Source organism: Oncorhynchus mykiss, chromosome 3 (assembly GCF_057628025.1).
Source record: "Oncorhynchus mykiss isolate SJ-2025 chromosome 3, ASM5762802v1, whole genome shotgun sequence".
Taxonomy (NCBI): domain Eukaryota; kingdom Metazoa; phylum Chordata; class Actinopteri; order Salmoniformes; family Salmonidae; genus Oncorhynchus; species Oncorhynchus mykiss.
The window spans coordinates 73,161,723-73,185,384 of record NC_143024.1 but is presented as its reverse complement, the minus strand read 5'-3'; the positions used below and the strand labels follow the sequence as shown (position 1 = coordinate 73,185,384).

General features: G+C 42.3%; 1 protein-coding gene across 2 annotated transcripts in view; it reads right to left on the bottom strand.

Annotated features, from left to right (window-relative positions):
* Positions 1-23,093, bottom strand: part of LOC110520315 (ubiquitin-conjugating enzyme E2 E3) — a 39,655-nt gene extending 16,562 nt beyond the window's left edge. The window contains exons 1-4 of one of the 2 annotated variants that reach the window (XM_036974822.2): positions 22,794-23,093; positions 21,383-21,590; positions 19,652-19,702; positions 452-584 (exon numbers count right to left, since the gene is read on the bottom strand). In XM_036974822.2, coding sequence (XP_036830717.1) covers positions 452-584; positions 19,652-19,702; positions 21,383-21,579 — 381 coding nt within the window. In that variant the 5' untranslated portion in view covers positions 21,580-21,590; positions 22,794-23,093. Of the gene's footprint in view, positions 1-451; positions 585-19,651; positions 19,703-21,382; positions 21,591-22,596 lie in introns of both variants that reach the window. The other variant, XM_036974823.2, reaches the window with a different exon arrangement.
* Positions 23,094-23,662: the final 569 nt, after the last annotated feature.

Here is a 23,662-nt window from a genome sequence, read left to right as displayed (position 1 = left end):
CCGAGACTGAAACCACCACTGCTGCCTGTCTCTCTCTCAATAACAGCATTGTGTTAAATGGTTCAGGGTTATTCTGGTCCCCTGGTCTCCACAGTCATATGACAGTAGCGCAGAGTGCTGTAGTGTTATTGCTACTGTGTCGTGCATAATAGCCTCAAGGAGATGATGGCCGGGCGCCGCCACAGTTAGTCAACAAACACAAGACAAGACATCATGTTTATCAGCTTCAATGTTTCAACTGATGACCTCAGCAAACTGCTCTACCTCCATGAATAACGATAGAGGACTAGCTGCGGACTAGCTGCAGACAAAGGCTGCATACCAAATTACACCCTATTCCCTACTTAGTGCACTACTTTTGAAAAGAGCCATGTGGGCCATGTTACTGAGCTGTTAACAGTTAATACTCCGACCTCTAAACCTACAAAGCAAGTGATTAAACATTCAGTACCTTTGGTGGCTTGAAGGGGTAGTCGGATGAGAAGGTGATATCTAAGAAGAAGACCCCTCCCTCGTACACCGAGCCTGGTGGTCCCAGGATGGTGGATCTCCATTCATAGATGTTGTCTCCCTTGGGTCCCGCACTGCAAACAAACAAAGACAACAGAACAGAGGGAGTGAAACACCGCTCAACACAGAATAACAGCATGTGTGCACTCCCTCAAATCACTTGGAGAAAATTTCCTTTCTATTTTATTCAGCTTTGTTCAATTGTATTCTTCATACTATAAAATAATGCCACAGAATTCTCAAAAAATCTTGTCTGCTAAATTAACTAGTGCAGCCCACAACCATACGGCATTGCCAGAACAGGGCTTAACATAAGGATAACTTAGAGTATACTATTCTGTCCTTCTGAAATAGACAACATTTTCTTCATATGTTTCTTCAGAACTGTCTAAAATAAATAATGGATTTTTTTGTGAAGGTGTAGGCTATATTACATGGATTTATTAGACTTAAAATGTTGATGTTCCAAAGGTCAGCATCATCGGCTTGTAGGCTATGCATGGAAGCCAGGAGATGCTAAATGTGTTTATGTTAATTAACAGGCAAGTACCGTGAGACTGTGAGTTATTTGCTTGACAATCACCGGCTTACAAAATTTCATGACCACCACAGCCCTAGATGATGCTGCCTTGAGCTGGCAGACACTTATCTACACTGTCCTCACTCCTCACCCTCAGCTCCATTACCAGGTGATAAAAAGACCACACACAAGCACGCTCTCACGTACACATGCACACACACACTCAACCAACATGTCTGTCAGTAGCCTTGAGATATATAGATATACAATTGAAGTCGGAAGTTTAAAAACGCTTAGGTTGGAGTCATTAAAACTCGTTTTTCAACCACTGCACAAATTTCATGTTAACAAACTATAGTTTTGGCAAGTTGGTTCGGACATCTACTTTGTGCATGACACAAGTCATTTTTCCAACAATTGTTTACAGACAGATTATTTCACTTATAATTCACTGTATCACATTTCCAGTGTGTCAGAAGATTACATACACTAAGTTGACTGTGCCTTTAAAAAGATTAGACAATTACAGATAACGGTGTCATGGCTTTAGAAGCTTCTGATAGGCTAAGAAAAAAAAGTTGAAATAAATCATTCTTTCTACTATTATTCTGACATTTCACAATCTTAAAATGAAGTGGTGATCCTAACTGACCTAAAACAGGGATTATTATTTTTTATATACAGCTGAAGTCGGAAGTTTACATACACCTTAGCCAAGTACATTTAAACTCAGTTTTCCACAATTTCTGACAGAGTAAAAATTCCCTGTCTTAGGTCAGTTAGGATCACCACTTTATTTTAATAATGTGAAATGTCAGAATAATAGTAGAGAAAATGATTTATTTCAGCTTTTATTTCTTTCATCAGCGGGTCAGAAGTTTACATACACTCAATTTGTACTTGGTAGCATTGTCTTCAAATTGTTTAACTTGGGTCAAACATTTTGGGTAGCCTTCCACAAGCTTCCCACAATAAATTGGGTGAATTTTGTCCTCCTGACAAAGCTGGTGTAACTGAGTCAGGTTTGTAGGCCTCCTTGCTCGCGCACACATTTTCAGTTCTGCCAACAAATGTTCTATAGGATTGAGGTCAGGGCTTTGTGATGGCCACTCCAATACCTTGACTCTGTTGTCCCTAAGCCATTTTGCCACAACTTTGGAAGTATGCTTGGGGTCATTGTCCATTTGGAAGACCCACTTGCGACCAAGGATTTATCTTCCTGCATGATGTCTTGAGATGTTGCGTCAATATATCCACAATTTTCCTACCTCATGATGCCATCTATTTTGTGAAGTGCACCAATCCCTCCTGCAGCAAAGCACCCCCACAACATGATGCTGCCACCCCTGTGCTTCACGGCTGGGATGGTGTTCTTCGGCTTACAAGCCTCTCCTCTCCTTGCTGAGCGGCCTTTCAGGTTATGTCGATATAGGACTCGTTTTACTATTGGATATTGATACTTTCGTATCTGTTTCCTCCAGCATCTTCACAAGGTCCTTTGCTGTTGTCCTGGGATTGATTTGCACTTTTCGCAGCAAAGTACATTCATTTCTAGGAGACAGAACGCCTCCCTGAGTGGTATGACAGCTGCGTGGTCCCATGGTGTTTATACTTACGTACTATTGTTTGTACAGATAAATGTGGTACCTTCAGGCGTTTGGAAATTGCTCCCAAGGATGAACCAGACGAGGAGGTCTACAATTTTCTGAGGTCTTGGCTGATTTCTTTTGATTTTCCCATGATGTCAAGCAAAGAGGCATTAAGTTTGAAGGTAGGCCTTGAAATACATCCACAGGTACGCCTCCAATTGACTCAAATTATGTCAATTAGCCTATCAGAAGCTTCTAAAGCCATGACATCATTTTCTGGAATTTTCCAAACCTTTTAAAGGCACAGTCAACTTAGTGTATGTAATCTTCTGACACACTGGAAATGTGATACAGTGAATTATAAGTGAAATAATCTGTCTGTAAACAATTGTTGGAAAAATGTCTTGTGTCATGCACAAAGTAGATGTCCTAACCGACTTGCCAAAACTATAGTTTTTTATTATTATAATTTTTTTTTAACAGGGTGGATCACTTTAATATTGAGGAAAGATTGTTACTTCCATCAATGTAATTGTCTGCATCATTTCCAATCCCCCATATATTTTTGGGGTAAATATATGAATACATATACATACACGTATGCATACACATACAGTGCCTTGCGAAAGTATTCGGCCCCCTTGAACTTTGCGACCTTTTGCCACATTTCAGGCTTCAAACATAAAGATATAAAACTGTATTTTTTGTGAAGAATCAACAACAAGTGGGACACAATCATGAAGTGGAACGACATTTATTGGATATTTCAAAAATTGGGCGTGCAAAATTATTCAGCCCCCTTAAGTTAATACTTAGTAGCGCCACATTTTGCTGCGATTACAGCTGTAAGTCGCTTGGGGCATGTCTCTATCAGTTTTGCACATCAAGAGACTGAAATGTTTTCCCATTCCTCCTTGCAAAACAGCTCGAGCTCAGTGAGGTTGGATGGAGAGCATTTGTGAACAGCAGTTTTCAGTTCTTTCCACAGATTCTCGATTGGATTCAGGTCTTGACTTTGACTTGACCATTCTAACACCTGGATATGTTTATTTTTGAACCATTCCATTGTAGATTTTGCTTTATGTTTTGGATCATTGTCTTGTTGGAAGACAAATCTCCGTCCCAGTCTCAGGTTTTTTGCAGACTCCATCAGGTTTTCTTCCAGAATGGTCCTGTATTTGGCTCCATCCATCTTCCCATCAATTTTAACCATCTTCCCTGTCCCTGCTGAAGAAAAGCAGGCCCAAACCATGATGCTGCCAACACCATGTTTGACAGTGGGGATGGTGTGTTCAGCTGTGTTGCTTTTACGCCAAACATAACGTTTTGCATTGTTGCCAAAAAGTTCAATTTTGGTTTCATCTGACCAGAGCACCTTCTTCCACGTTTGGTGTGTCTCCCAGGTGGCTTGTGGCAAACTTTAAACAACACTTTTTATGGATATCTTTAAGAAATGGCTTTCTTCTTGCCACTCTTCCATAAAGGCCAGATTGGTGCAATATACGACTGATTGTTGTCCTATGGACAGAGTCTCCCACCTCAGCTGTAGATCTCTGCAGTTCATCCAGAGTGATCATGGGCCTCTTGGCTGCATCTCTGATCAGTCTTCTCCTTGTATGAGCTGAAAGTTTAGAGGGACGGCCAGGTCTTAGTAGATTTGCAGTGGTCTGATACTCCTTCCATTTCAAAATTATCGCTTGCACAGTGCTCCTTGGGATGTTTAAAGCTTGGGAAATCTTTTTGTATCCAAATCCGGCTTTAAACTTCTTCACAACAGTATCTCGGACCTGCCTGGTGTGTTCCTTGTTCTTCATGATGCTCTCTGCGCTTTTAACGGACCTCTGAGACTATCACAGTGCAGGTGCATTTATACAGAGACTTGATTACACACAGGTGGATTGTATTTATCATCATTAGTCATTTAGGTCAACATTGGATCATTCAGAGATCCTCACTGAACTTCTGGAGAGAGTTTGCTGCACTGAAAGTAAAGGGGCTGAATAATTTTGCACGCCCAATTTTTCAGTTTTTGATTTGTTAAAAAAGTTTGAAATATCCAATAAATGTCGTTCCACTTCATGATTGTGTCACACTTGTTGTTGATTCTTCACAAAAAATACAGTTTTATAACTTTATGTTTGAAGCCTGAAATGTGGCAAAAGGTCGCAAAGTTCAAGGGGGCCGAATATTTTCGCAAGGCACTGTACACACATATATGCATACACACACCTATATAGATATACATACTTTTTAAAGAATATACCTTTATTATTCCCCACAAACCCTACCACCCTTCCTCCAATTGGAGTAAACTAATAAACACTTAGGCTTCTACCTTCAGTTTAAACATCTTATACACATTTTACAGACACAATCTATTTTACAATAGTTATATTTTGTTTGTTTTTAGTCCTTCCTCTATTTCTGATGTCCATTCAGTTTGATTTGTATTTGTAACTGTGCTATTTCACAGAATTTCTGAACCTATATACATTTTACAGAGCCCGTATGTTTTACATTGGTTGTCTTGTTATTAGTCCCACCCTTCAGCTCCATTCAACCTCTCCCATCTATCTCTCAACATCATCCATTTTGAATCTCTATTTGCCATTTATTTTTCAACTGTGCTGCTTCACAAAAGTACTGAACCTTTCTACTCTCATAGCTTCTACAGATTGTAAATTAAAAATAAAATGTTTTGCTAAAATAATTATTATATTATTGATTGACTATGGCTTTTCAAATCACCCAGTATTGCTATCTGCAGCGTTAGTTCTAGGCTAATGTTGCAATTCTTCAGACATTCCTGGACCTGTGACCAAAAACAAGCTACAAATGGGCAATACCAAAATAAATGATCTAATGACTCTGCCTCCTCACAGCAAAATCTGCAGAGCTGGGAAGATTGTATCCCCCATATATATAACATTCTATTGGTTGCAAGAATTCTGTATAGTAATTTAAATTGAAGAATTAGAAGTTTTGAATCCGGCATCGTTTTGCGTATCAATTCATAAACCATGTGCCATGGAATGGGTACAGCGAAAATCTCTTCCCAACTATTTTGCAATTTATATGGCACAGCTGTCAAGTTTTTTGGTTCTTAAATTAAATTGGTATATGTTTTTATTTATCACACTTTTCTTTAACCAGTTATCTTCTTTAATACAGGGCAGACATACAAGTTCCTTACTTTTTCCCCTTCTACTTGCCTCTTCCATTTTGGTGGTAATGCTGCAATGAATTGGTTGTAATTTTGGGTAGAGCAGACATTTCCATATGTCTGTGTTAGCTGCATGTGTGACATAACTCCACCTGTCCTATTTATGATATCATTCACTCAAATTATACCTTTTTTATGAAGAATGTCTTCTTTCTTTTGGAATTTTGTATTGTTTATTTCAATTGTATTTATTATCTATTTCACTTGCTTTGGCAAGGTAAACATATGCCAATAAAGCCCCTTGAATTGAATTGAAAGAGAGATATAGAGAGGAGGGAGTCAGACACACCACCCTGGGTAATCATCAATATATTTCATACATAAAGCCTCTCCAACCCTGTTTTCATACATACTTTCCTAACCCTAAAATGTGCCTAAATAATCTACAAAATCAGATAATTATTTTAATCTACCAGTTGGTACTGAAACAGAGACGAGTATCCATGTATTTAGATGGCTTTCTTTCAGTGAAACTTTCAGTATTCTGAACCCGCAGGGATCTAATTAAAGGTACATGTACTGAAAACCTTATTGAAAAAAAAAGTTGGAGGGTTTTCAGCGGTTGAAATAAATGTATTCAGCCTGCAAAGTCCGTTATGCACCATCATAAGGTACGTCTGAGTACTAACTGCTGAGAAGTGCGTAGGAAAGGTGTCAATTCTGAATTGGGTCTTAGGGGAATTCTTCAGGCATAGTCATTCTTATAAAACATGGTGCAAAATCTCTGTTATTACCTCTAACACTTTGCTCTACAACCCAGATCCTTCCAGTTACAAACATGGTGAATGAGCAACACTGTCTGGTGCTATTCTGAAACACAATGCAGGAAGTGGTTTCTGAGGTGGCTGTCTCTCTGCAGTGACAGAGTATTTAGTGCAGAGAGAGAAAAATAAGCATTGTATGTGGTGTATTATAGTAGAGCTTTAAGTTATGCTGAGAGCATCATGCCAGCCCAGATCAACACGATACAGGACAATCACACACTAGTCAACAAACACAACACAGTTTCATGCTTTTAAGCAAACATTAACCCGTTTTAAAAAGCCCTGGGAGAGTAATACATTCATGATTATGTTTACTACAAGGTAAACCAACACACAATCAAATCACACCATTACATTTACATTTTAGCTAACGCTCTTATCCAGAGCGACTTACAGGAGCAATTAAGACGAAGTGCCTTGCTCAAGGGCACACCGGCAGATTTCCGCCTAGCCGGCTCCAGGATTCAAATCAGCAACCTTTTGGTAACTGGCCCAACGCTTTTCACCACTAGGCAACCAGGACATTGAAGACGAGGATAGCAGTGCTTCTATAATATATGTCCCAGGGGAGGACTGAGGAGGTGGGATCTGCGGAGGAGCGGAGGAGACCAACTGAGAGATGAATCATCCCTGACGAGGTATCGCCTTTGTGTGTGTGTGTGTGTTTGTGTGTGTGTGTGTGTGTGTGCATGCATGTGTAGCTGGGCTACAAAGCTGCTCTTTCTCTCTCTCTCTGGCAAGACCTGTTGCTAAGGGATATGCCAAGACATTTAATTGTGGATTATGACAAGGCAGACAGTCATGAAAGAGAGCAGCCCTATTCATCTCCTCTGACTATGATACAACGGGAGAGAGAGAGAGACAGTGATACTACAAAGTGGAGAGACGCAGCACTTCAAAACACTGTTCTGTTTGAGGCTTGACATGGATGTTTACACAAATGAAACGCTTCCTGTGGTGTTGTGTTTATAAAGTCCTAATTAAACTCTGATTTCAACAAAGAAGGTGGAGGACAACCCACAATGTATCCTGTAACAGCTCTTCTCTCCTCTCCACCATCTATGAAGATGTACATTTATGTTAGGAGGAACATTTCTACTTGTTACAACTCGCATGAAAACATTTTAAAATCAGTAGGCAGGCTGTGACATTTCTGTTTCTGACAGATGCCAAGTCCATTTTCAAACCTGGCCCTGCTCTTCATCCAACATAGACACAATAACATGAACAGAAAAGTTTACACAGAGTACTGTATCTGTTGTGAATGAGATGCTTTTCTGTAAGACAAGGTCATTTCTGACTCATGAGATATTGCTAGAATAACATGTCTCATGCACTCTTAACAGGAAAACAGCACAGAGAAGATACAGCTCATGAACACAGGGCGAGGGGGTGAGTTTCCAAACCAGTGTTTGCAAACATCAGGAATGACAGATAAACAGAAGCTCTGTTTGTTGGGCACAGCACAGAGCGCATGTCATACAAGACAAACCACTGCTGATTAAAATACAAACAACCCCACCACCACATCCCAGGTCTATTGACGGGTACACTGTGATGAGACAGACGTGGCCCACAGGCCTGCATCCCTACTGGGGGTCTGTGATTAGAGTCAGCTAGCTCAGCATCTCCTGGGCCAGGGGCAGAGATGGAGGAGGCTGTGTCCCAAATGGGCCCAGGTCAAAAGTAGTGCACTCCATAGGGAATAGGGTGATATTTGGGACGCATAAGAAGAGAAATGCTAATCTAGGAAACGGGCAGGCTTTGCTGACAAAAACAAGTGCCTGATGTGGAGAGCAGCTTGTTGACAGGCCACTTTGATGACAGGATGAGGACTATTTTGTCTGGTTCAAAGGGACCGAGGCAGTAAAAAAACGGTTAACCAAATTGGACTGGCGCGTTGTGTTGCTGGTCTTCCCTTTGTGTAGCTGGTCTTCCCTTTGTGTGTGTGTGTGTGTGTGTGTGTGTGTGTGTGTGTGTCTAGTAGAAGGGCAGTTGGCTTAAGGGTCTGTAGGGTCTGGTGTCTTATGTTCTGGAGATGTAGTGAGACAAGACTCCCTCCAGAACCCTTGGCTTCCTATTCTCTCCACTACCCGGGCTGCGGCTAGCGTGAAAGTAAGTGGTGTGGCTTTGTGCTCCGTGTTACAGTGATGAGCTAGTGACCGGAGACTAGGTCTGTGATCAGAGAATAGGTCTGTGTCCCAAATGGCACCATATTCCCTATGTAGTGCACTACTTTTCTATTCCCTATATAGTGCACTACTTTCAATCAAAGCACTGTGGGGCCTCGTCAAAAGTAGTGCATTATATAGGAAATAGGGAGCCATTTGGGACTCAGAGCAGGTGGATTCGTCAGGCAGACATAGTGTCCACTCTCTGACAGCCTGAGCCTTATCAGAGCACAGCAACACAGTCAGTAGAAGTATAAAGCAGATCTGAGCCCATACTCATAAAGCGTCTCAGAGTATGAATGCTGATCTAGGATCAGGTCCTCCATGTCTATTTAATCATATTTATTATGATCTGAAAGACAAAACTAATCCTGGATAAGCCCTCCTACTCTGAGATGCTGTGGACCATGATTACAGAAAAAAAATACCAGTGAGTGAAACATTCTACCACAATTCAACAACAGAACATTACCAAGTGCTGTGTGGCCTGACCTCTAAACCCAAACTAATAGGCTAACAAGGTTGGGCTTCCATGGAAGCAGCCGAGAGGGGGGAGAGTGATTATAAAAGGAACACAATGTTTTGCCTTGATAGTCCCTTTAACAGTCCCTTTAAATGAAAATGAGACACGCCACAAGGTGAAGGTGGGAAAATCAGCTGTGATCAAAGTAATGAGCGTTTTATCCTTCCTATCACTCACATAGTGGCATTGTGACATGAAGGGGCACTGTGGTGGTGTGTGTGTGTGTGTGTGTGTGTGTGTGTGTGTGTGTGTGTGTGTGTGTGTGTGTGCGTGCGTGCGGTCTATGCCAAACGGCCGCACGCACGCACACACACACACACACACACACACACACACACTTCTATTCCGTGTTTTATCAGAGTAATGGGCTCTGAGCAGAGGAGGGGGGAGGGAATCATACTGGGACAGCCAGCTCACTCAGGATACCCTGTAAAGGGGGTAGGGAGGGAGGAGGGAGAGGAGCAGCCAGGAACAGCCAGCCAAAAGCCTACTCCTGAGACACTGGATTCAGACAGAGCAAGGGGCCAGCAGCCTAGCAAATTACATTAGGGATATACTCCCTTGAGATTAAAGGCCGGGGGAGCACAAGCATGATAGAGATAAAGAATCATTATCTATATTTACCATGTCTGGGGGAACTAATGCAGGACCGGCTTCACATACCATCCAAGGCAATTGTAAGAATATATCTTTAAGAAAGACCCAGGCTTTCATATCACATTCCCCAAACAGCAATCAGGATTCACTCATTTATATTATGCAGGTTAGATCATCTCTTTTTGTAAGCCTTTAAAACAGGACGTCATCCAGTAACACTAACAAGAGAGATAGAGGTTGGTGAGCTACTGCAAGTGACTGACCCAGGCTAGGTCCTCATACCACACCTTTCCCCTGAAGTGTGCAGTTGCACACTCTCTCCCCATCATCGATTTAAAAGCATAGGATTGGTGTAAGTATTGGCTGGAAGGAGTTTCCACCATTTGTAAGTCAATGAGAGGAAGTGTGTGTAGGTGCCCACTTTAGAAGACATGTGGATAATAGGGATCCAGCTTGTAGTCCTGTCCAGTGTCCAGTCACAGTCAGGCTCAGACTACAGGACATTCGCCAGAAGGTCAGACCGTAATCTAAAACACCCTCGTTCCCCTGTGGGACAAGCTAAATGTAATTAATTCACAAACAATTAATTAGAGGCAAAGCAAGGCCTCACACAGGTGACGCTAATACGTTGAATGAATCACTCAGAACAGAGGCAACAAACACAACATTACACACTTCAATAACACATCAAGTGTGTGATAATTAATGGGGGAGGTGGAGAAATGTCCTATAGAGAGGTGTGGGAAGGGCAGAGGGCGGTGTAATGGGGCACAGGGGCAAACAGGGTGTGTGTGTGTTTCAGCTGGGTCATTTTGTGCCACAGCAAACCCCAGTGGGACTCTGATTGCAGCCAGCCAGGGCAGGTCCAGCCAGATAAATACTATTACTGTCATCTCAGGAGTAAATGTGTGTTTGAAAGGCAGCCAGCACAGAGAATGTAGAAAGACTACAGAGAGGAAGGAAGAACCGGGACTGGAGTAGACAGCAGTTTTACCCCTCGGAAGGGACTGGAGTAGACAGCAGTTTTACCCCTCGGAAGGGACTGGAGTAGACAGCAGTTTTACCCCTCGGAAGGGACTGGAGTAGACAGCAGTTTTACCCCTTGGAAGGGACTGGAGTGGACAGCAGTTTTACCCCTCGGAAGGGACTGGAGTGGACAGCAGTTTTACCTTAAGAAGGGACTGGAGTAGACAGCAGTTTTACCTTAAGAAGGGACTGGAGTGGACAGCAGTTTTACTCCTCGGAAGGGACTAGAGTGGACAGCAGTTTTACCCCTCGGAAGGGACTGTAGTAGACAGCAGTTTTACCTTAAGAAGGGACTGGAGTGGACAGCAGTTTTACCTTAAGAAGGGACTGGAGTGGACAGCAGTTTTACCCCTTGGAAGGGACTGGAGTGGACAGCAGTTTTACCCCTCGGAAGGGACTGGAGTGGACAGCAGTTTTACCCCTCGGAAGGGACTGGAGTAGACAGCAGTTTTACCCCTGGAAGGGACTGGAGTAGACAGCAGTTTTACCCCTCGGAAGGGACTGGAGTGGACAGCAGTTTTACCCCTCGGAAGGGACTGGAGTGGACAGCAGTTTTACCTTAAGAAGGGACTGGAGTAGACAGCAGTTTTACCTTAAGAAGGGACTGTAGTGGACAGCAGTTTTACCCCTCGGAAGGGACTAGAGCGGACAGCAGTTTTACCCCTCGGAAGGGACTGGAGTAGACAGCAGTTTTACCTTAAGAAGGGACTGGAGTAGACAGCAGTTTTACCTTAAGAAGGGACTGGAGTGGACAGCAGTTTTACCCCTCGGAAGGGACTGGAGTAGACAGCAGTTTTACCCCTCGGAAGGGACTGGAGTGGACAGCAGTTTACCCCTCGGAAGGGACTGGAGTGGACAGCAATTTTACCTTAGGAAGGGACTGGAGTGGACAGCAGTTTTACCTTAAGAAGGGACTGGAGTGGACAGCAGTTTTACCTTAAGAAGGGACTGGAGTGGACAGCAGTTTTACCTTAAGAAGGGACTGAAGTGGACAGCAGTTTTACCTTAAGAAGGGACTGAAGTGGACAGCAGTTTTACATTATAAAGGGACTAAAGTGGACAGCAGTTTTACCTTAGGAAGGGACTGAAGTGGACAGCAGTTTTACATTATAAATGGACTAAAGTGGACAGCAGTTGTACCTTAAGAAGGGACTGGAGTAGACAGCAGTTTTACCTTAAGAAGGGACTGGAGTGGACAGCAGTTTTACCCCTCGGAAGGGACTAGAGTGGACAGCAGTTTTACCCCTCGGAAGGGACTGTAGTAGACAGCAGTTTTACCTTAAGAAGGGACTGGAGTGGACAGCAGTTTTACCTTAAGAAGGGACTGGAGTGGACAGCAGTTTTACCCCTCGGAAGGGACTGGAGTGGACAGCAGTTTTACCCCTCGGAAGGGACTGGAGTGGACAGCAGTTTTACCCCTCGGAAGGGACTGGAGTGGACAGCAGTTTTACCTTAAGAAGGGACTGGAGTAGACAGCAGTTTTACCTTAAGAAGGGACTGGAGTGGACAGCAGTTTTACCCCTCGGAAGGGACTAGAGCGGACAGCAGTTTTACACCTCGGAAGGGACTGGAGTAGACAGCAGTTTTACCTTAAGAAGGGACTGGAGTAGACAGCAGTTTTACCTTAAGAAGGGACTGGAGTGGACAGCAGTTTTACCCCTCGGAAGGGACTGGAGTAGACAGCAGTTTTACCCCTCGGAAGGGACTGGAGTGGACAGCAGTTTACCCCTCGGAAGGGACTGGAGTGGACAGCAGTTTTACCTTAGGAAGGGACTGGAGTGGACAGCAGTTTTACCTTAAGAAGGGACTGGAGTGGACAGCAGTTTTACCTTAAGAAGGGACTGGAGTGGACAGCAGTTTTACCTTAAGAAGGGACTGAAGTGGACAGCAGTTTTACATCATAAAGGGACTAAAGTGGACAGCAGTTTTACCTTAGGAAGGGACTGATGTGGACAGCAGTTTTACATTATAAATGGACTAAAGTGGACAGCAGTTTTACATTATAAAGGGACTGAAGTGGACAGCAGTTTTACATTATAAAGGGACTAAAGTGGACAGCAGTTTAACCTTAGGAAGGGACTGGAGTGGACAGCAGTTTAACCTTAAGAAGGGACTGGAGTGGACAGCAGTTTTACCCCTCGGAAGGGACTGGAGTGGACAGCAGTTTTATCTTAAGAAGGGACTGGAGTGGACAGCAGTTTTACCTTAAGAAGGGACTGAAGTGGACAGCAGTTTTACATTATAAAGGGACTAAAGTGGACAGCAGTTTTACCTTAGGAAGGGACTGAAGTGGACAGCAGTTTTACATTATAAATGGACTAAAGTGGACAGCAGTTTTACATTATAAAGGGACTGAAGTGGACAGCAGTTTTACATTATAAAGGGACTAAAGTGGACAGCAGTTTAACCTTAGGAAGGGACTGGAGTGGACAGCAGTTTAACCTTAAGATGGGACTGGAGTGGACAGCAGTTTTACCCCTCGGAAGGGACTGGAGTGGACAGCAGTTTTACCCCTCGGAAGGGACTGGAGTGGACAGCAGTTTTACCTTAAGAAGGGACTGGAGTAGACAGCAGTTTTACCTTAAGAAGGGACTGGAGTGGACAGCAGTTTTACCCCTCGGAAGGGACTGGAGTGGACAGCAGTTTTACCCCTCGGAAGGGACTAGAGCGGACAGCAGTTTTACCTTAAGAAGGGACTGGAGTAGACAGCAGTTTTACCTTAAGAAGGGACTGGAGTGGACAGCAGTTTTACCTTAAGAAGGGACTGGAGTGGACAGCAGTTTTACCTTAAGAAGGGACTGAAGTGGACAGCAGTTTTACCTCAAGAAGAGACTGAAGTGGACAGCAGTTTTACCTTAAGAAGGGACTGAAGTAGACAGCAGTTTTACATTATAAAGGGACTAAAGTGGACAGCAGTTTTACCTTAGGAAGGGACTGAAGTGGACAGCAGTTTTACATTATAAATGGACTAAAGTGGACAGCAGTTTTACATTATAAAGGGACTGAAGTGGACAGCAGTTTTACATTATAAAGGGACTAAAGTGGACAGCAGTTTAACCTTAGGAAGGGACTGGAGTGGACAGCAGTTTAACCTTAGGAAGGGACTGGAGTGGACAGCATTTTTACCTTAAGAAGGAAGTGGACAACAGTTTAACCTTAATAACCTCTTTGGGCTAGGGGGTAGTATTTTGACATCCGGATGAAAAGCGTGCCCAAAGTAAACTGTCTGTTACTCAGGCCCAGAAGCTACGATATGCATATAATTGGTAGATTTGGATAGAAAACACTCTAAAGTTTATAAAACTGTTAGGACAGCAGTTTTACCTTAAGAAGGAAGTGGACAGCAGTTGTACCTTAAGAAGGGAGTGGACAGTAGTTTTACCTTAAGAAGGGAGTGGACAGCAGTTTAACCTTAAGATGGGAGTGGTCAGCAGTTTTACTTTAAGAAGGGAGAGGACAGCAATTTTACCTTAAGAAGGGTGTGGACAGCAGTTTTACCTTAAGAAGGGAGTGGACAGTAGTTTTACCTTAAGAAGGGAGTGGACAGCAGTTTAACCTTAAGAAGGGAGTGGACAGCAGTTTAACCTTGAGAAGGGAGTGGACAGCAGTTTTACCTTAAGAAGGGGGTGGACAGCAGTTTTACCTTAAGAATTAAGAAGGGAGTGGACAGCAGTTTTACCTTAAGAAGGAAGTGGACAGTAGTTTACCTTAAGAAGGGAGTGGACAGCAGTTTAACCATAAGAAGGGAGTGGTCAGCAGTTTTACCTTAAGAAGGAAGTGGACAGTAGTTTACCTTAAGAAGGGAGTGGACAGCAGTTTTACCTTAAGAAGGGAGTGGTCAGCAGTTTTACCTTTAGAAGGGAGTGGACAGCAGTTTTACCTTAAGAAGGGAGTGGTCAGCAGTTTTACCTTAAGAAGGGAGTGGTCAGCAGTTGTACCTTAAGAAGGGAGTGGACAGCAGTTTAACCTTAAGAAGGGAGTGGTCAGCAGTTTTACCTTAAGAAGGGAGTGGTCAGCAGTTTTACCTTAAGAAGGGAGTGGACAGCAGTTTTAACTTAAGAAGGGAGTGGACAGCAGTTTTAACTTAAGAAGGAACTGGTGGTACTGACAGATAATAATAATAAACTAACAACACATGCCACAGCTTCTATTGAAATATGAGTATACGATCCCTGAGGGGATTGAACACATAAAGCCACACAAAGCACGACAGGTATAGAGTGCAGGTTGACATTTATTGTCATGAGTCTTGTCCTGGGGGCAGAACTCTTAGATAGGCCAACTGCAAAGTCAAAATTGGCTATATTGTAAAAATTCCTGAAAACTAAAATTAGCCTGTTGGTCTAAATTTAAGTTCGGGTCAGGCATTAGGGTTAGCAGTGTGGCTAAGGTTAGGGTTAGGTTTAAAATCAGATTTGAGGAATTTGTCTGTGCCAACTAGTGATCACTCTGCAGAGTTGCTTCCAGAACAAGAAAAATGCTAACCTGCGTGCTATGACAGGACAGAACAACCTTTTCACTGTCCTGGGGGTGAGGGAGACAGGGGGGAGTGAAACGGGGAGGGGGGATTGAAGGGGTGAGAAGGGGGATAGAGGGGGTTACTCTTTGGCCTATGTGTACGTGGCAGTGGGGACTGTCTTACACTGTGTGACCCCACAGTAATGCAGGGTAGAATGTCCAAGACGCCTACCACAGCTGACACAGACCAGGCAGTAACTGACGGACTGCCAGCAGCAGGCGATTACCAACTAACTCTGGTTCATATCAGATCTGTGCATCAAACCTTAATGACACGTTCCAGCGTAAAGGGTTCCAAAAGGGTTCTTCAGCTGTCCCCATAGGAGAACCCTTCTTGGTTTCAGGTAGAACCATTTTGGGTTCCAAGTAGAACCCTCTTTGGAAAGGGTTCTTTCTACATGGATCCCAAAAGGGTTCTACCTGGAACCAAAAAGGTTCTAAGGGTTCTCCTATGGGGACAGCCAAAGATAGCACCTTTTCTTCTAAGAGTGTAGAGCTTTCTTTAAACGTTTATTCAGGGTAGATCAGATTGGATGAACAGGGCAGAGAAATCAGCATTATATTTCTTCATAGCCCATTCTACATGCACTGCTTGCTTTAAGTGTAATAATGACAAGATACATAGAATACAGCTGAGGGGTACAGTGTGTGTAGAGTTTCTCTGGTTGAGCCTGTTCTATAGTGATACACACTAACATTGCTTCTTTCCTGATCTGTTTCTGAACTAGACTATATGCAGAGAGGAATCACCAATTACTGAACTAATCTACCAATTATATACAAATGAGATTGTTTGAATAAATGAATGGAACACAGATAAATAAGATGGAGAAGGTATTTTCATAATTTGTCTAAATTATTCTTCAACTGTATCCCTCTAGAAACCAGATGATGAAAAGGATGAATTCCAGACGCTGTCTTCTAACAGGAGTAGAGGTAGGAGCGGCCAGACGGTGAAATTTATCCTGCCATGCAGAATAACCGATCAATACACAATGCAAGCTAAAAAGAAGAACGGCTCCAATGTATACACAATTGTATCTTGTATCTAACTATTTTCAATGATTATGTATCCTTATATACATAATACATATATAACAAGGGAAGTCACATTGAGATTGACATGTCTTTTTCAAGTGAGCTGGATATGCAGTGCAGATGCAGAAGTCCTCTGCTACAATGTGTTCACTCTCACTAGAAATTCCATGGCTATTAGCACTTTGTCCTTTCAAAGAAGAAGTGAGCAGAGTGCACGTTGTCAACCAATACCAGGAAGACTGGCACGGGAAGTATTGCATGTCAAGAAGGTACATTACAAACAGAGCAGACTAGACTATACAGCTGATGTGCTTTATAGTAGCTTTATTTCGTTTAGTCATGTCGTCATTTAGATGTTTTTCCTTTTCTAAAGGAGTATACATCCCCATATATGTCCTTTGCTCATAAACATGCGTGTTTATGTCTGGTCAGACAGGTCTGCATGGTGGCGTTGGTGTTTCATCAATAGCAGTGCTTCTCTGCATTACTATACAATAGCCTCGGCATTAACATTAAAACCATCATCGATCAGGTTACTGAATATGAATCGACTAGAATAGGTTCCTAGAGGGAACATCACTACACTGGGTGGACCAGCAACACAGAGGTAATGTTTTAATTCATCTGTTTAAGACTGGCATTCAGGTCCATTAAGTCTGTAATTCTTAGCATCAAATTGCAGGAGAGCTTGCCCTTGGATTAGTGTAGTAGTAGTGTGTGTGTGTGTGTGTGTGTGTGTGTGTGTCTGTGTGTCTGTGTGTGTGTGTGTGTCTGTGTGTCTGTGTGTGTGTGTGTGTGTGTGTGTGTGTGTGTGTGTGTGTGTGTGTGTGTGTGTGTGTGTGTGTGTTACTGTGTCAATTTGGAGTACACAAGGGCCTAAGGTGAAAGAACAAGGAAAATATTTGATAGTTGCAACCAAAACCAACAGCAATGAACTAGGCTATCTAAACCAACTGAAATTAGAGCCGAGTTGTGGGCCAAGGCACTATCAAGGCAGTGAGCAGAAATGTGACGCATTACCATCAAACCACTGTAATGTCCCAGGCAGCCTCCAGGTAAATGCACTGGCCACTGGGGATGTGTGTCCCAGGCAGCCTCCAGGTAAATGTGTGCACTGTATAGGGAACAGCGTGCTATTTGGAACACAACCAGAGACTGACTGTCCAATTGACTGAAAGGTGATTCATGAGCCACGCATGCACACACCATGACAGCAGTGCTGATCAAGGATCAGGTCGCCCTTGTCCATTTAATCATATTTGTTATAATCTAAAAGGAAAAACTGATCCTATATCAGCACTCCTACTCAAAGTGCACAGCACAGAGTGAAGGATAAGACCGAGAAAGGTCCTGCATTGTCAATTACCATTATCAAAGGTTGTCTCGGGAATGCCCTAGTTGTGCCAGGGCAGGATATCGATCCCGTTTCAATTCAGAAGACACACGGTGTGGGCTGGAGCTCACCACTACAGCATCAACACAACAGGCAGAGGAGGAGCACATATTCACCCACATCATGCTGATCTGTGGTCCATGATCCACGACCACATGTTCACAGGGACACAGTGATCCAATCTACATCTCAGTGAGGCAGTCTTGCATGTCGAAGGTTAACTTGACCTATGCATACATGCAACATCAGCATCTTAGAAAACAGGGGTGTATTCACTAGGAACCAAAAAGAACCAAACAGAAGCAAACGGAACGATATAGGGAGGCACCAACCAAAATTTTTCCAATAGAAACTCTTTACGTTTGGAGTAAACCGTTTCCGTTGCGAAATGTTTTGGGCTAATTACACCCCAGAATGTTTGTCGTTTCTTATAAATGTCTCTTGACTAAAGGTAGCAGCCTCTACATCAACCCCTATGACACCACAGTAACTGATTCTATTCTAAAACCACAAACCTGGAGTCAAAGGAATTCATGTCGGAGGTTAGTGTGAAGTTTAGTTTATTAGGATCCACATTTGCTGTCACACATGCAGCAGCTACTCTTACTGGGGTCCACTTAAACGTAAAATACATGACAGTGAAATATTGGTGTAACGTGAATCATCTCTATATAAGAGAGGGGCTTTCAAAGAGGCAGTGGGCACAGTGAGGTTTGTTTAGCAGGAAATAATTAATGGTTGCAGCCCAATAGAGGGGTGAAGGGGCTAGTCTGAAGAATGCCAGTACCCCCCTTTAAGTCCTGGGTCTAGAGAGCAAAACAAAGACCATATGTCATAGTGCTGCTTCATGAATATGTTCTAGAAGGACATTCCCGGGCTGGGGTCAAAGTCATTAGAGCTAATACACTTAATGACAGAATGAAACCCAATTTCAGAGGCATAACTCAAACTCTGTCTGTAATTTATCCTTGGTTGAAGACATTTAAAATGCAACAACAACAAAAATGATGAAAGTACAACTGTCGGTATCTGTGCAATAGTGGTTTGGATAAAGAACATTTACACACCCCAGTAAGCAAAGTATTGTAAGTTTATCAAATCGCATGACTGCAATTGAATTTCAGAAGACTCAAGTGTGACAAAAGGGCATTCAAGAATCTAAACAGACAATTTTTTCTCCCTCTAAAAGACTTGTTTAACAGCTAAAAAGTATGAAGCTAAATTATTCAGCGCTCATCCAGAAACATAAAATCATACATTCTCTAATTAAACTGAATCTGCAGCATCCCATCTGCTTTTCAAAAACATATCCATGTCAACGCTGTTATAGACACATATCTATGTCAACTCTGTCATAAACGCGTATTTGTGTCAACTCCGTTATAAAGGCATTTCTATGTCAACCTCGTTACAGCAGATGGAATCTAAATGGACAGAGATCAACAGCATGTAGGATGGAATCAAAGACAGTCTGCAGAAATGCAGCATCTGTTGCATTATTGAAAACATGACAGGGCAAAAACCACAGCTACAAATCAATTATTTAACACGTCAAAAACCATCAAACCAGACCATCCTCTTCGTCTCTGCTTTGAAGCCAGGCATTGAAATAATATGAATGTCCTAATAAAACACTTTAATATGACAAGTAATACAACAAGTTAAAATAAATATCTGCAACAGTTTTGTGTGACAGCAGAACACATAACCGACAGCCTTCAGCCTCATCCTAAAAAGAGCATAAACAGAATACAAATGAATATGAAATCTTTGCGATACCTGCAGTTAGGTGGTGGATCCAGAGTAATCTCAGCAAGCTCCTTCTGGATTCTGTGGGAAATAAAGGATACATGTATTGAAACTATGAGAAGAGGGCTGTGAGACTCAACAGCACTAGACTAGAGCAGCCCTATAGGGATGAACAATACACACATAAACAATCATCAAGGATAAAAACACAGCAAAGTCAACAGACTTGTTTCTATTGTGGACCTCGCTGTCAGAGAGAGAGAGAGAAATGAGAGAGGAGAAGAGAAGAGATTTTACAGCACTAAACTAGAGTAGCCATGTAGACTAGGGACTTACACTGCCCTCTACCAATGTAGCTCTAACTGCACGTCTCTCTCTCTCTATATATATCTCTCCCTCTCTCTCTCTCTCTCTCTCTCTGCTCAGCACAGCTAACATGGCTGCTTCCTCTTTGTTCTCCCAGGCAGAACCCGAAGCCCAAAACAGCAAAACTTTCTCTCCTTCGTTTCTTTCCATCCATTCACCCCAAAACAACACTCTCACCCCCAGCACAAAGCTAGCTCCCCTCACCTCCAACCCCGCCACTCATCCACCCGTTCCAGTCACATTAAGCACAAAAGATTTTATTTTAAAGCTTATATGCAAATGAGGGAAAGAGGGAGAGGGAGGGGGGAGGACCTCGGGTATATTTGACAAGGGCTTTAAACCAGAGAGAGCTGCGTAGGGGGCTGTTACTAAAGCATTATTAACAGTTCGTAAGGGAGAAAAAGGGGAGGATTTTGACATACTTGCCTTTAAATACATTTCTATTCTGGTCTACCGTTAGTATTTGATACATATATTAAAAGGGGCAATCTGCAGTTGCTACATCCATTTTAGGACTTTTAAATTAATGATATGTACCCACCGATTCTTGAAGAATACAACTCCATTGTTTGTAAACAACTTAAATGTAAACAAACCCTATATAGCCTTAAAACATGGTTGAAACTATCATTTCAATATCATGGATGGTCAGTCCGTGTGCATCCATTGCGCTGTCCATGAATTTGAAAGTGATTGCATTTCTCCAGCCCCATTCCTCAGCTTTTGAATGAAACAGGGGCGGGGTTAAGGCTTGGTTATTGTGTTTTTTATTTATTTTACCTTTATTTAACTAGGCAAGTCAGTTAAGAACAAATTCTTATTTTCAATGACGGCCTAGGAACAATGGGTTAACTGCCTTGTTCAGGGGCAGAACGACAGATTTTTACCTTGTCAGCTCAGGGATCCTTTCAGTTACTAGTCCAACGCTCTAACCACTAAGCTACCTGCCGCGGTTGCAACTGCTGAATGACACTTTAAGGGCTATTGTGTAGATCATTCTGTTTATTTTTGAAGTTCAGATAAGATTGAAAACTGCTAAACATGTATGTATGTGACTATCTTCCTCTCACACAACATTAAATATTGTGACATGATGAGGAGAATAGGTCACTATCAATACTTCACGAAACCTTGATCAAACAACTTAATAATAAAGCCTTTACTACATATGATAATGTAGTACAATGGCTGTAGTTTTTAATAATCGTATTTGGCACATGAATAATAGATTAAAAGAAATGGCTCCTATCATAATAGGATTTGTGACTCAAAGGATTAAAGCATTATAAATTAACCATAATTCTTATATTAGGCTACTCAGTTTAGCAGGATGTCGGCTACAGTAATTATGAATTATTCCAAATTGGAAGAAGACAGTGATAATGAAGACATTACCTTTTAGCACTAGTGGACAACTTGGCGGTAGTCTTGCTGGATAATTTGGTAGGTTTCTTCTGTTGCTGAGGGGGTGTGGCGGGCTGCTGTTTTCTCTCGGGCTCCGGCACTGCCGGGTCTCTCTGGTCCGCATCAGAACTCCCACTGCTGGTGCTTGGACTCTCATCATCTGACCGCCCTTGTCTTTCACTGGACATGTTGATTCCCCCTATGAAGAATGAACAGAAAAGTTATGCACTGTTTCAATAACTGGGATACCTACATCATAACTTTGGATAATAACATGGTCATAGGCTACAGCTAATCGACAACTGCATTGAATCTACGCATGATGTTATTGCAGCTGAGATTATTTATATCCAGCCGAGAGAGATAGGTGTTGCTCATCATCAGACATGTAGGTTACCTCCTCAACTTTACATAACTCACTGGACTGGAAGACCCCTTTGTGGGTTGGTCTGTGGTTTGTAACCTAATTGAGTAGGCCTATTCAGGCCTATGTCCTGTCTGTCAATTTGATGGTTAGATGTTGAGCATTACTGAGTATTCATCAAAAGTTATTTATAAACAAAAGCTAAAACTATTTATACATAATATCCATTAGAGTACTTTATTTAAATCACTGTAATTTTGATGGACAAACGATGTTCTTTATGATTCCATAATCCATAATGGTCACACCACACGTCTATATCAAGATATATGGTTAGATAGGCTCACCAAATCATTCCATTAGCTCGATCCAATTGGCTTTTAATAATCCCCTTATAGACCCATAACACGCGTGCAAATATTGTTACATTATCGCAGTGTATTTGAAGCCTTGTGGTCGGTAATAAAAGAAGGCTCGGATTCAATCCTTGTGACTAATGACTAGGGTACTATACCTTCGTTTTGGGGTGAGTTCCCGAATGATTTACTTGTCAAAAGCCAAGCAATAGAAAACAAAGATACAAAACACTCCTAGCCTACAACATAGCCACCATCACACAAATATTGGTTTGGAGAATACGAATGAAGAGCTGCAAGGAAAGCATAATTGCACCTATTTGCAGCAAGGGGGCTCGCAGACAGGCAGGCGAGCTAAATAAAACATAGCATGTTTCTCTCACTTTAGGAGACCATTATTATACGTCTATCCCCGACGAATAGGAGCATATCGACTATAAGTCAATTGACGCATTCTAAGGAACAGTACATGTTTCGAATCCGACCTTAGAGTCCCTTGTAGATCGGCAAGGTTTGTTATGGTAGGAGACTCCAGTATCAGCATGGTGTACCAAGTCAACTGATGCATGAAGTCAGTTCTGAGCAAGCTCCCTCTAACACGACAGCGCTGAAAAAAACAAGAAAGGACGATCTTTCTCCGCCTAAACTAGACTCTCCCGGGTCCTTGGAGCTTGTTCTTTACCTTTAGCGTGGTCTCGTCCTGATTTAGGCCGGGTAGGAGTGTTTAAAATCCGGTGGAATTGTAGCCGGGAAGACGACGAGCTCCGGCCAAGCTGTGAACATTGGAGAATCGGAAGGAGAGGAGGTGCTGCATTACTGGCTTAGAAGAGACAGGTGGCGCTGGATAGCGAGTGAGTCAATCGGTGCTTTGGGTCCATTGAGATTGAGACAGGGAGATCTGTTTCACTCTCACTTCCAAACGATGGTCATGGAGCAAATAGCAGGAAATGTGCTGTCTATCACTACTTGCAGTCCTCTGATATTCATTCGAGTGAAGGAGCATATGTAGGACTATTATTTTGTTGTTTTTGGGGCTTCAAAACAGCGGAGGGGAATACAGAATACAGGTTTGAACAACGCTTGTTATGTGTCACTACAGTTGGATACAATGTTGCCTTGTGGAAGTTTTCTGTGATGATTGCCTTGACTGCAGCTGTGCACGGAACGAGAACGGATCCATTGTACATAGACAAAGCTATAATGTATCCCTTTGGGAACAAGTTGACGATTGCCAAATACTTCTGAATTTATAACATATGTATTACCTTCTGCATTTGTTTTTCTATAACGGAATAGGTATATATTTTACATTATATGTTAATCATTCATATCCTATAATATCTTCATTGAATGAATTTGAAAGGTTTATCATAATTGGATAATTGAATTGAACTGATCTTATTTGAATAGGCTTGCAGTAGGTACAGTTCTATTGATTGCTTCTCACAGCACTTTATTGGTGCTGTATTCATTCTTTCATTAATTCATTCATCCATTAGTTATTTGATTCATTAATTCAAAGGCAAACAAAGCACCTGTGTTAACTGTGTG